Here is a 14,509-nt window from a genome sequence, read left to right on the forward strand (position 1 = left end):
GGAGACAGAAACGCCATTATCTACACCTCATTGAAATTGAACGAGGCCGTGTACTAGGGTTAGGAGAAGCTGTATGTTCCTCCTGCGATACTGCAGAAAGACTTGGAAGGAATGTGGTCACTGTACATGGTCGCCGACAGTGGTGTCACGAGAACGTACAGTAGCAACAAGATCGATCTCCATCCGGCCATGTGGCACCATCGAGAGGGAAGACCATCGTGTTCGGCATATGGCTCTCGCTCATCGTACTGCATTTACAGCAGCAATTTGAGCACTAGCTGGCACCACAGCAACACAGTGAACTGTTACAAATCGGTTACTCAAGGACAGCTCCCAGAAAGTCTCCCTGCGGCATCCATTTTACTGACCCCAAACACCCGCCGTCAAGCGAGAGGTCACTGGAGGGCAGGGTGGAGGTCTGTTTTGTTTTCTGATAAAAGCTGGTTCCACCTCGGCGCCAGTGATGGCTGTGCGTTGGTCAGAAGGCCAGTTGAGGCTCTGCAATCAACCTGTCAGCATGCTAGACACACTGGACGTACACCTGGGGTTTATGTCTGGGCTGCCATTTTGTATGGCAGTATCAGCACTCTCAAGGTTATCCAAAGCAAACTGACTCTAAATTGATAAGTCAGTTTCATGATTCGAGCTGTTGTGCTGCCGTTCACGAACAATGCTCTCGGGGTTGTTTTTCAGTATGATAACGCTATCCCACACACCGCTGTTGTAACCTAATATACTCTACAAATATCAACATGTTTCCCCGGTCTGGAAAAGAATCAGATCTGTCCCCAATCGAGTACATGAGGGACATCATTGGACGACAAGTCCAGCGTCATCCTCAGACAGCATTAACCGTCCCCTTATTAAACGACCAAGCGCAACAGGCAGGGAACTCCATCCCTTTAAATGACATAGGCATGCTTATTCAAATACAGGTACATGTAAACAGGCTGAAATACGGCTCTGCGGTCGGCAACGCCTATGTAAGACAACAAGTATCTGGCGCAATCGGTTATTGCTGCTACAATGTCAGGTTATCAACGTTTAAGTGAGTTTCAACGCGGCGATATAGCTAGCGCACGAGCGATAGGACACAGAACATTCGAGGTGGCGATGAATTGGGGATTTTTCCGTACGACCATTTCACGAATGTACCGTGAATATCAGGAATCTGGTAAAATATCAAATCTCCGACATCGCTGCGGCCGGAAAAAGATCCTGCAAGAACGGGTAACGGCGACTGAAGAGAATCGTTCAACGTGACAGAAGTGCAACCCTTCCGCAAATTGCTGCCGATTTCAATGCTGGGCCATCGACAAGTGTCAGTGTGCGAACCATACAACGAAACATCATCGATATGGGCTTTCGGAACCGAAGGTCCACTCGTGTACCCTCGATGACTGCACGACAAAAAGATTTACGCCTCGCCTGGGCCCGTCAACACCGACATTGGACTGTTGACAAATAGAAACATGTTGCCTGGTCGGACGAGTCTCGTTTCGAATTGTATCGAGCGGGTGGACGTGTACCGATATGGAGACAACCTTATTCATCCATAGACCCTGTGTGTCACCAGAGGACTGTTGAAGACGGTGGAGGCTCTGTAATGGTGTGGGGCGTGTGCAGTTGGAGTGAAACAGGACCCCTAATACGTCTAGATACGTCTCTGACAGGTGACACGTACTTAAGCATCCTGTCTGATCACCTGTATCCATTCATGTCCATCGTGCACTCCGAAGGACTTGGGCAATTCCAGCAGAACAATGTGACACCCCGCACGTCTAGAATTGGTACAGAGTGCCTCCAGGAACGCTCTTCTGGGTTTAGACACTTCCGCTAACCACCAAACTCCCCAGACATGAACATTATTGAGCGTGTCTGGGATGCTTTGCAACGTGCTGTTCAGAAGGGATCTCCACCCCCTCGTACTCTTACGGATTTATGGACAGCCCTGGAGGATTCATGGTGTCAGTTTTCTCAAGCACTACTTCCGACATTAGTTGAGTCCATGTCACGTCTTATTGCGGCACTTCTCTGTGCTCGCGGGGGCCTTACACGATATTAGGCAGGTGTACCAGTTTCTTTGGCTCTTCAGTGTATACCTTTTTCTTAATTTTTTAAAAATTTGTTGAACTACCCTCTAAAATTTTACTGGTATTTGAATAATTATATTTGTGCCACAACATAGCTGTCAAGCGTTAATATTGTTTATTATTTCTCTGTCCTTATAAACCAATAACCCCTTTCCTTTCATGAATCGAACTACCACGTATAAAACAGCTTCAAACATCTGATTACTAACGAGTTAGTAGCAGTAGTAGTTTATTTATCCAGAGATAATTTACATTCCTTGGATTTCGTCAGAAAATACAAGGTATATAAAAAATAATATACACACACGCACATACACACATCAAAAAAATGTTTTGCATCACCCCACTTCCCCGAACTCCTCAAGATAGACATTGACTGTGGATATTGTATCACAGACACAGTCCCTTTGACTGTTCAGAGATCTTACTAAACCTGCCAAAAGATTTAAACAACCATGCATGAGCAGCGCCTATTAGACGGAGGGGGTCCGACGGCCGATAAGTTCCAGTCATTCCACCAGGAAGGAGGTACACCCCTCGTGTTGTCTGTAGTTCGGTCATGCCTAGGCGGTCAATACCGTGGTTCGTTGCGTCCACATTGTTACTTTGTGCCAGGAAGGGCTCTCAGAAAGGGAAGTGTCCAGGAGTCTCGGAGTGAACCAGAGCGATGTTGTTTGGACATGGAGGAGATACAGAGAGACAGGAACTGTCGATGACGTGCCTCGCTCAGGCCGCCCAACGGCTACTACTGTACAGAATGACCGCTACCTACGGATTATGGCTCGGAGGAACCCTGACAGCAACGCCTCCATGTTGAAAAATGCTTTTCATGCAGCCACAGGACGTCGTGTCTGTGTGCAGTAGGCTGCATGATACACAACTTCACTCCCGACGTCCATGGCAAGATCCGTCTTAGCAACCACGACACCATGCAGCGTGGTACAGGTGGGCCTAACAACATGCCGAATGGACCATTCAGGATTGGCATCACGTACTATTCACCAATGAGTGTCGCATATGCCTTCAATCAGCCAATCGTCGGAGACGTTTTTGGAGGCAACCCGGTCGGGCTGAACGCCTCAGACACACTGTCATGCGAGTGCAGCTATGTGGAGGTTCCCTGCTGTTTTTGGGTGGCGTTATGTGGGGCCGAAACGTGCCGCTGGTGGTCATGGAAGGCGCAGTAAGAGCTGTGCGATACGTGAATGCCACCCTCCAACCGATAGTGCAACCATATCGGCAGCATATTGGCGATGCATTCGTCTTCATGGATGACAATTCGCGTCCCCATCGTGCACACCTTGTGAATGACATCCTTCAGGATAACAACATCGCTCGACTAGAACGGCCAGAATGTTCTTCAGACATGAACCCTATGGAACATGCCTGGGATAGATTGAAAAGGGCTCTTCATGAACGACGTGACCCACCAACCACCCTGAGGGATCTGCCCCGAATCGCTTTTGAGGAGTGGGACAATCTGGACCAACAGTGCCTTGATGAACTTGTGGATAGTATTCCACGACGAATATAGGGATGCGTCAATGTAAAATGACGTGCTACTGGGTATTAGAGGTACCGGTGTGTACAGCAATCTAGACCACCACCTCTGAAGGTCTCGCTGTATGGTAGTACAAATGCAATGTGTGGTTTTCATGAGCAAAAAAAAGGGTGGATATGATGTTTACGTTGATCTCTATTCCAGTTTTCTGTACAGGTTACGGAACTCTCTGAAGCGAGGCGATGCAAAACTTATTTTGATATATATGTATTCTTCAGGTGTAGTTGGAACGTATTTATAAACAATGTCTGAAGATATGCGAAAGAGAATTGCCGGAGTATGTGCTTCCATAAGTGCCGATGTGATAAGGAATACCACTCAATCCATTATAAGAAGATTGCAGCACTGCATTGATACCAATGGTCATCACTTAGAACACCTTCTGTAAATGGACGTTCATGCCACCTTTGTTACCTTCGTTGGACTTCAAAGGCCTTACTGTTACACATCATTGGATTCGTCTCCATAGCCGCTATCAGAAAATAAGTACCAAACTATAGCATCCCATTTTAAAAAAAACGAAGCTGACCATATCTCTGAAGCTACCCCACCTAGCAACAAAAATCCAACGGCATATTATGGTCTCCGTTGTCCCATGCAACCTTTGTCCCACATACTTTTCAGCTGCTATTATACTTTAGGAGTTATTCTAGGTGGCAATAGTTAGTGACTCACCCTGTATGTACAGTATCCTACAAATACAAGGGTATACAACACCCTAAACAATCTTGCATTGGAAAATGTATACACAACTTTGATTAATTATATAAAAGATGTTTTTCATGGATCAGTTAGCAAAGATTTAAATAAAAACACATTTTAGCTGTAACACTTCGGTCCAAAATATTAATTCGGCTAATAACAAACATTTCACTGAAAATAATATTGACATTGACTATGGTATATAGTATCTACATAGTACATGAATTTAATTATTTGCTACTAGATTGCTGAACGTATTCGTTTACACTGCAACAGCAATTGCTCATTAGAAACTTAAATAAAGTTTCCTTAAATGTAGACAATTTTTTCACTTTTTTATATGCTCTGGAAGTTTGTTATACAACTTTGTACCTTGAACGTTAGGTTTTATGCAGTAGCCTTGTTTACTCTTTTTACGTGTATATCACTGCACATTCTTGTATTAGATGAATGCAGATGTGAGCTGCTTTTGGAATTTTCAGTGCATCTTTTTATGTCAGTACACTTTTTTGTATGTGGAGGCATGGTAAAGGCAGAATATTTGGCTGTTTGAAGGAGCTGCTTGGAGGGTGTTAGCCTGGAAGTGTTGGTAATTACTCTTACAGCTCGTTTTTGTAGTTCAATATGGGTTTTAGATTTGCTGTATTGTGACACCAAAAAGCGAGGCCATAGGTAATAGCAGGAAGAAAGTGAGAAAAGTAGATAGTTCCGATACACTGTTCACTAGACACATTACAAATTTCACGTAGTACAAAGCAAGCAGAACTTAACTTGTTAGCGAGATAGTGGATGTGAACCTATCAGTCTAAATTTTCATCTACGTGGACACCTAAAAATTTTGTGACACCTACTCTTCATTTTGTATTCTGAGGTCTAGGTCATTTTGTGTCTTTGTTTTCCTGTAATGGATATAATTAGTTTTTGAAATATTTAAAGTTAACTTGTTCATTTCAAACCAGTTTTGTAAATATTCCAGAACTCTTGTTGCAGATGTTGGCAATGCTTGGTTTACATCAGTTACAACATTTGTATCATCAGCAAACATGGTTATATTAGCACCAATGATTGGAATTTTGATATTATTTACCTACATTAGAAATAAGTGAGGTCCTAGAACACTTCCCTGTGGTACCCCAGTTGGTACAGTCCGAAAATAGATATGTAAACAATGCTTTTGTTTTTAAACGCGTTAAATATTTGACGTAGAGCAAGTAAGCGAGAAGAAGTTTATAATAGAACTGAAATTATGTTTAAAGTTTTCTGAAAATCGCCAAGTGCTCTCATTATCAAATTCTGGGTGAGTATAGTACGGGAAATAAGAGCTGTGTTTTAAGCAAAAGTCAGTTTTCCAAGTATCTCAATATTTATCACGTCTTATCTCCTCCAAAAATGGTTCCAATGGCTCTGAGCGCTATGGGACTTAACTTCTGAGGTCATCAGTGCCCTAGAACTTAGAACTACTTAGACCTAACTAACCTAAGGACATCACATACATCCATGCCCGAGGCAGGATTCGAACCTGCGACCGTAGCGGTCGTGCGGTACCAGACTGTATCTCCTCCATTACGTGTCGTACAGTGATACAATTTTGCAGATAGAGGCTATGGCAGGGTCTATAGCCTATGTGGATACCGTCTGCGATATATGATGCGAATAGAGTTAGTAGTACAGAAGTAATAAATTAAAACTTCATTCCCGATGTTGAAGTTTTACTACAAGAACAGCGAAAATGTAGTAAACGATAAAGTTTCTTCTGCATCATTTTGTGTGTATGTGTGTGGGAGGGGGGGGGGAGAGGGTTCATCAGCGAGGAAAATGTTTGACATTATGTTTAAAGTTCATTGGAAGACAGTGGATGAATATAGTCTGGCTGCTCACGCTCCGTTAGTCACCCTGTCTCAAGATATATACTCAGCTTTTAACTGTAACACTTGTCTTATTGCTTTAAACGTTTGACGTGAGATGGTCCTCTTAATTATTGGATTATGACAGCAGTTTAAATTTTTAAATTCGGTCATTAATTACACGAGATATTGAAAGTAAAATTTTTATTGCCCGTGGAAGCCGTCAGATAAGGAACGTGAACCGTGACACACGAATCGGTTTATAGTCCAGTAAACAAAACAAAATTAGGGAAAAATTCGTGTAATCGCAAATTTTTGTACAGTGGTAGTAGCAAGTGTCGTGAACATCGTATTAACGAACCTGTCCGAAGGGGTCTGAGCGTTGTGAACGGCGGCCGTTTAAAGGTCGCTTCTTTATGTTTTTTCCTGAAAAACTGAAAAACCGCTGTTTCCCATTACAAAAGTAAACCACATTAAATTTCTTACAGATAAGGTGCTATCGATTTTTTTTTCTCTAGGACAAAATTTTCAGCGTTGCAAGAGATGGAAAAATCCTAGATACTTAAAAGTAATGTCTCAAGAATATGAAGTTGTTTTTTCATAAATGAAGCAGGTTAATAACAAATATTATACGTACATTCCACAAATAAGTGAAGTAGAAACGTATTATGGGATAAGAAGTGTTCTGGGGTTGCAACAATGTGGAAAGGAGGCGGGGGAGGGGTGGAAGTTAGAAGCATGAGGAAAGTACGAGTAAATCACTGGATTGTGGCCATGTACTCCCCTCATTCATAGGTCTGCAGACGGAAGAGAGAGCACGTGACTCCCCACTATTTGCCTCATTACATCACAGGAAGCAACTAGAGGGTGATTCATAAACCACTACCGACACTATGCAGCTTCCCTTCTGAATCACCGGCGACAAATTGTGCGTACCTGCTCGGGGGTGTTTATTCACCACAAAGTACCTTAACACTACATCGATTACAGGTATGACTCATGAATAATACCAAAGCAAGGAGCGCATATGGGCACAACCTACGTTAATCTCTGTACACTGTTTTACACAGCTAGAAAGAAATCGATACTTAGTCACCCTGTACGGCAGCTGCAGCATTCATCCAGGAAAGGAAACTTTCCCCCCACCACGAGCGCTGCTCGCTTTTCAGTTTACAGATAGACTACACTCCCCAGCATTTGGTATCCAGTTCTCTCACGTGAGTAGACAAAATTACTTCTCTGAGCTCGTGTTTATATAGTAGAGTTATTTTCAGAACGTTAAATGAGAAGTTATTCTTATTTGCAGTTGTTAAGTGCGCTGTTAAGTAACAAAGCTGAGCAGCTGGATCTGTCAACTGGCTGCCTCACTGAGAGCCTGTCCCAAGCGTAACATGCTGTACTTGGTACAAACTATGGCGTGCACACGCCTTATTCAACATGAAAACGTCGCTAAGATATTCCGATTTAGGTTATGACATATTCTATTTTCCTGCCATCCTTGGCGATGATGTGCTGCACATGAATAGCGAAATTCTGTATGACCCTCTGAAGTATCGGAACATCGATGCTGTCGATGACCTCCTGGATGGCTGTTTTCAGCTCACCAATGGTCTTGGGATTATTGCTGTACACCTTGTCTTTAATATAGCCCCACAAAAAGGAGTCGTATGTGTTCAGACCCGGAGAATATGGCGGCCAATCGAGGCCCGTACCAGTGGCCTCTGGGTGCCCCAGAGCCACAATGCGGTCCCCAAAGTGCTCCTCCAGAACATAGCTCTCCTGCTTCGTTAGGGTCGAGCTCCGTCTTGCATGAACCACATCTTGTCGAAATCAGGGCCTCTTTGGATAAAGGGGATGAAATCGTCTTCCAAAAGCTTCACATACCGTTCGGTAGTCACCGTGCCATCGAGGAATATCGCACCGATTATTCCGTGACTGGACACTGCACACCACACAGTCACCTGTTGAGGGCGAAGAAACTTCTCGATCGCGAAATGCGGATTCTCGGTCCCCCAAATGCGCTAGTTTTGCTTATTGATGAACCCATCCAAACGAAAGTAGGCTCCGTCGCTAAACCAATCCATGCATGCATACTACTTTCCTTCATGCGCCGCAGCCAACCGTACAGTTAGAACGTCCTAACGCAAACCTTTCACAAGTTATGGCGATTTTATTTCATTTAGTTCAATAATTGTCACCCCGTATAGTCGAAGGTGTCGACTTCACTGTGTCCCTTATCAGTGGCTTAAATACTTTTCACTGCTTGAGGGTATCAAATGCATCACCCCAGCCTCAATTCTCCCAACATCTGACTACAGACTTAAACTGTCTGCCTCTATAGGAGAATTAGGTCACTTATGTATTATGGATCTTCAGACATTCCAACACAAATCAAACAGTAAATTATACCAGATTATACCCACTCCACAAGTACGAGCAATTCCTGAATGGAAGTGATTTATGCTGTCAACCAGTAGCTCAATTAATGATGAGAGAAGTGAAGTAACTTCTTGGTCGTTCATTAATTCGCCACCAAGTAACATCAGTACAATTACACAGCTTTTCAACACGTGTCAACGATAGACAGCAAGAAGGTGCCACGTTTAGCAATCCGATCCCTTTCTCATCAACTGACAACATCACACTCTCAAATTAAGCACATCGGATTGGCTTGGATTGTTTGGGGGAAGAGACTAAACAGCAAGGTCATCGGTCTCATTGGATTAGGGAAGGCCGGGGAAGGAAGTCGGTCGTGCCCTTTCAAAGGAACCATCCCGGCATTTGCCTGGAGCAATTTAGGGAAATCAAGGGAAACCTAAATTAGGATGCCCGGACGCGGGATTGAACCGTCGTCCTCCCGAATGTGAGTCCAGTTTGCTAACCACTGCGCCACCTCGTCCGGTAAGCACACCGCAGCCATTGTTTATAGAAACGTATTTTACACAAAAACTCAGTGAACAACCACATTGAAGTGCACATTTCATCAACTGAAAATATCAGCACTATACAGAGACGAGACGAGTGAAGCTATTTTGTTTATTCATCTCAGAGAACCATCTGTAAACTGAATAGCGAGGAGCGCTCGTGGTAGAGAAACTTGCCTTTCCCAGAAGAACGCTACAACAGTCGTACAAGATGATTAAGAGACCATTTCTCTCCCACAGTGTAGAATAATGTGCAGAGATTTACGTAGAATACGTCCACATGCTTCTATTGCGTTAGTAGTGTCAGTAACTCATATCCGTATTCCATGTAGTGCGATCACAGTTTGTGGAAAATAGACACCCCTCGGTCATGTCTGCATGCTGCGTCTCCAGTGATTCAAAAGGCGAGCTCTACAAGGACCAGTATAACTTTTTAAAATACTTTCTTGTTATAACCAGAAATAACAATAAACATATAACAGTTGCACAGTTTATTAATACAACACTGATACAAATAACTCTGTCACCAAGTAGTAGGCGAACTCTTTCTGAAAATTATATAAATTGATGGTGGTTATACCAATGTCCAGGAAGTGCAAGTGGAATGTGGAATTCCGGCGGAAATCACAAGTCAGTTGACATACTAAGCCTGGGAGACGTTGAAGTCCAAGATCCAGTATGGCAGCCAGATTCTAAGGCCAGAGCGCAGTCAAGTTAACATGGAGCAACAGGTACACCAGTCCAAGAGACGAAGCAGCCACCGCAGGGTAGCACTTCCTACTTGTGGGGTCGAACACAGCACGGTGAGAAGTGCCTTGTAGACGTCGCTGGCGGCGTTAGATAAGACTCCAGCACAAACATAATCCGGCGACGTACCCTCCCTCATGCGTCTACCCTCGACCTCCCCCTCCTCCTTCTACTAGCCCTCCAGCCCATAACACTTTGGAACACAATTTAACACTAATACAGTACTGTCGCTTTTAGAAGTGTTGTATACACTGGAGAGCCAAAGAAACTGATACACCTGTTATATCGTATAGTACCCCAGCGAGCACGCAGAAGTGCCGCAACACGACGTCGCATGGACGCAACTACCGTCTCAAGTAGTGCTGGAGGGAACTGATACCATTAATCCTGTAGGGTTGTCCATAAATCCGTAAGAGTACGAGGGGGTGGAGATCTCTTCTGAAAAGAACGTTGCAAGGCATCCTGGATACGCTCAATAATGTTCATGTATGGGGAGTTTGGTGGCCAGCGTTCCTGGAGCAACTCTGTGGCAATTCTGGACGTGTGGGGTGTCACCTTGTCCTCCTGGAATTGCACAAGGCCATCGGAACGCACAGTGGCCATGAATGGATGCGGGTGATCAGACAGGATGCTTGCGTACGTGTCACCTGGCAGAGTCGTATCTAGACGTATCAGGGGTCCCACATTATTCCAACTGCACACGCCCCACACCATTTCAGAGCCTCCACCAGCTTGAACAGTGCCCTACTGACATGCAGGGTTCATGGATTCATGAGGTTGTCTCCACACCCACACACGTCCATCCGCTCGATACAATTCGAAACGATACCACCCAACATGTTTCCAGCCATCAACAGTCCAATGTCGGTGGTGGCGAACACACGTGAGGCCTAAAGCTTTGTGTCTTGCTGCCATCAAGGACATATCGAAGATGTTTCGCTGAATGGTTCACACGCTGACACTTGTTGATGGCCCAGCATTGAAATCTGCAGCAATTTGCGGAAGGGTTGCTCTTCTGTCACGCTGAACGATTCTTTTCAGTCTTCGTTGCTCCTGTTCTTACAGTATCTTTCTCCGGCGGCAGTGATATCGGAGATTTGATGTTGTACCGGATTCCTGATATACACGGTACACTCATGAAATGGTCGTAGCGAAAATGCCCACTTCATCGCTACTTCGGAGACGATGTGCCCCATCGTACATGCGCCGAGTATAGCACGACGTTGAAAATCACTTAAATCTTGATAACGTGCCATTGTAGCAGCAGTAACCGATCTAACAACGGCGCCAGACACTTGTTGTCTTTTATATGCGTTGCCGACCGCAATGCCGTCGTATGCTGCCTGTATTTAAATACGCATGCCTATATTACTTTCTTTGGCGCTTCAGTGTACAGTTAGTATTCGTTCTTAATCCACTTCATTTAAATATAAACGGTAATTTTGTAGCAATAAAACATTATTTTTAACAATCTGCGATTTTTCATCCCCTGCAACGTGAAAAGTATGAGTCATAGAAAATACGAATAGAAACTTCCCCCCCCCCCTTGCTTCCCTGGGGATACACAGCCTCTAAATATTATGCGCTGTTGGCTGTATTGTGCCGTATTAAAATCGTGCTATTAGTTAACTTCGGCCGTGAGTCATTATCAAGCACATTTGCTATGTCGTGTATTACATTTCACGAGCATTACATTCTTTTATCTTACATACAGGGTGTTTCAAAAATGACCGGTATATTTGAAACGGCAACAAAAACTAAACGAGCAGCGATAGAAATACACCGTTTGTTGCAATATGCTTGGGACAACAGTACATTTTCAGGCAGACAAACTTTCGAAATTACAGTAGTTACAATTTTCAACAACAGATGGCGCTGCGGTCTGGGAAACTCTATAGTACGATATTTTCCACATATCCACCATGCGTAGCAATAATATGGCGTAGTCTCTGAATGAAATTACCCGAAACCTTTGACAACGTGTCTGGCGGAATGGCTTCACATGCAGATGAGATGTACTGCTTCAGCTGTTCAATTGTTTCTGGATTCTGGCGGTACACCTGGTCTTTCAAGTGTCCCCACAGAAAGAAGTCACAGGGGTTCATGTCTGGCGAATAGGGAGGCCAATTCACGCCGCCTCCTGTATGTTTCGGATAGCCCAAAGCAATCACACGATCATCGAAATATTCATTCAGGAAATTAAAGACGTCGGCCGTGCGATGTGGCCGGGCACCATCTTGCATAAACCACGAGGTGTTCGCAGTGTCGTCTAAGGCAGTTTGTACCGCCACAAATTCACGAAGAATGTCCAGATAGCGTGATGCAGTAATCGTTTCGGATCTGAAAAATGGGCCAATGATTCCTTTGGAAGAAATGGCGGCCCAGACCAGTACTTTTTGAGGATGCAGGGACGATGGGACTGCAACATGGGGCTTTTCGGTTCCCCATATGCGCCAGTTCTGTTTATTGACGAAGCCGTCCAGGTAAAAATAAGCTTCGTCAGTAAACCAAATGCTGCCCACATGCATATCGCCGTCATCAATCCTGTGCACTATATCGTTAGCGAATGTCTCTCGTGCAGCAATGGTAGCGACGCTGAGGGGTTGCCGCGTTTGAATTTTGTATGGATAGAGGTGTAAACTCTGGCGCATGAGACGATACGTGGACGTTGGCGTCATTTGGACCGCAGCTGCAACACGGCGAACGGAAACCCGAGGCCACTGTTGGATCACCTGCTGCACTAGCTGCGCGTTGCCCTCTGTGGTTGCCGTACGCGGTCGCCCTACCTTTCCAGCACGTTCATCTGTCACGTTCCCAGTCCGTTGAAATTTTTCAAACAGATCCTTTATTGTATCGCTTTTCGGTCCTTTGGTTACATTAAACCTCCGTTGAAAACTTCGTCTTGTTGCAACAACACTGTGTTCTAGGCGGTGGAATTCCAACACCAGAAAAATCCTCTGTTCTAAGGAATAAACCATGTTGTCTACAGCACACTTGCACGTTGTGAACAGCACACGCTTACAGCAGAAAGACGACGTACAGAATGGCGCACCCACAGACTGCGTTGTCTTCTATATCTTTCACATCACTTGCAGCGCCATCTGTTGTTGAAAATTGTAACTACTGTAATTTCGAAAGTTTGTCTGCCTGAAAATGTACTGTTGTCCCAAGCATATTGCAACAAACGGTGTATTTCTATCGCTGCTCGTTTAGTTTTTATTGCCGTTTCAAATATACCGGTCATTTTTGAAACACCTTGTACATAAAACCATGGTAACATACCCTGAGTGCTACAACCATACTTAGAGCATGTTAAGATGGATACGATTTCTGGTTTATATATATATATATATATATATATATATATATATATATATATATATATATATATATATATATATATGGACATAAGAAAGTTATGTGCATTATATGTAATACATTATATTGCAAATCTGCTTGCTGATGACTCATGGCCGAAATTAGCTAATAGCACGTTATTAATAAAGTGCACTACAGTGTACAACAGACTATGTATTCTTTTCTTAGGAACTGTTTTGTAGAATATTTAATATAGCTTAATCTTACTCTAGGGAACATTTTCACTAGAAGCAGTGGTGTTTTAGTTATTCAAGAAAAATATAAAAAATGTCCTTTAAAGCCCCCCTCCCCTTCCCCAACGCTCTATGAGCATACCGCACTGATCAGTATTTTTAGTATGTTGTTCATGGGACTTCCACCAACCACTGCACAAAAATTTGCAGCTACACGAATATTTTGTCACATTCGACCTTTTCTGGTCTTCTTTGACTGGCGTATATAAGTCACTTGGTGATATATAGATTAACCCAACGTATTATTCAACGTTTGACACACATATCAAGCAACACTAGGGTTAAAGAGCTCTTTTGTTTAAGTTCTATTTGTATGTTCTCGTATTATGTCATCAGTTTATGTTTTTTTTTTGCCGTACGTCAGTTGCTTACCTTTTAGTTTACTAACTGGTAATTAGATCCCGAAGAGCAAATAAAATGAAGCTTGCCGTGTGCCCGCAGTACCTGATGTTCGACACGCAGCTGATCATGGGCGGTCGCTACATGGAGCTGTCCCCGGACGAGTACGTGTACGCGACGCTGATGCTGTACGTCGACATCGCCAACATCTTCTGGGCGATGCTCACGCTTTTCGGCTACTGCTGCGGCGAGTGATCGTCCCCGCTTTTGTGTCCGATTTATTTGTTACGTGTCAATTAGTACAACGTGTGTAATCTGGCTACATATGGGGCCGCCGGCCACCGAGGAAAATAATAAATGAAAAGGCTAGTGTCATAAATGAAGTATATGAAAGCTCTTAATAGCACCGTATGATTTCTGTTTTTATTTCGTCTAGACCTCATAGACAACTGAGGCCTGCTTCCGGGTGTGTGTGCGTATTTGCGCGCTCTCTCTCTCTCTCTCTCCTTCTCTCTCTCCTTCTCTCTCTCCTTCTCTCTCTCTTTCTCGGTGTATGTGTGTGTGAGGGCGGGGGGGGGGGGGGGGGAGGGGAGGTGGTTGTATACGTGTGAGAGTATGTGTGTATACGATATACGAGGGCTATTCGGAAAGTAAGTTCCGATCGGTCGCGAAATGGAAACCACTGTGA

General features: G+C 44.0%; 1 protein-coding gene across 1 annotated transcript in view; it reads left to right on the top strand.

Annotated features, from left to right (window-relative positions):
- LOC126214894 (protein lifeguard 3-like) overlaps positions 1-14,076 on the top strand; it is a 116,390-nt gene extending 102,314 nt beyond the window's left edge. Inside the window, exon 7 of the mRNA XM_049941538.1 lies at positions 13,924-14,076. Coding sequence (XP_049797495.1) covers positions 13,924-14,076 — 153 coding nt within the window. The remainder of the gene's footprint in view (positions 1-13,923) is intronic.
- The last annotated feature ends 433 nt before the right edge of the window (positions 14,077-14,509 follow it).

Source organism: Schistocerca nitens, chromosome 12, assembly GCF_023898315.1.
Source record: "Schistocerca nitens isolate TAMUIC-IGC-003100 chromosome 12, iqSchNite1.1, whole genome shotgun sequence".
In the NCBI taxonomy this organism is placed as follows: domain Eukaryota; kingdom Metazoa; phylum Arthropoda; class Insecta; order Orthoptera; family Acrididae; genus Schistocerca; species Schistocerca nitens.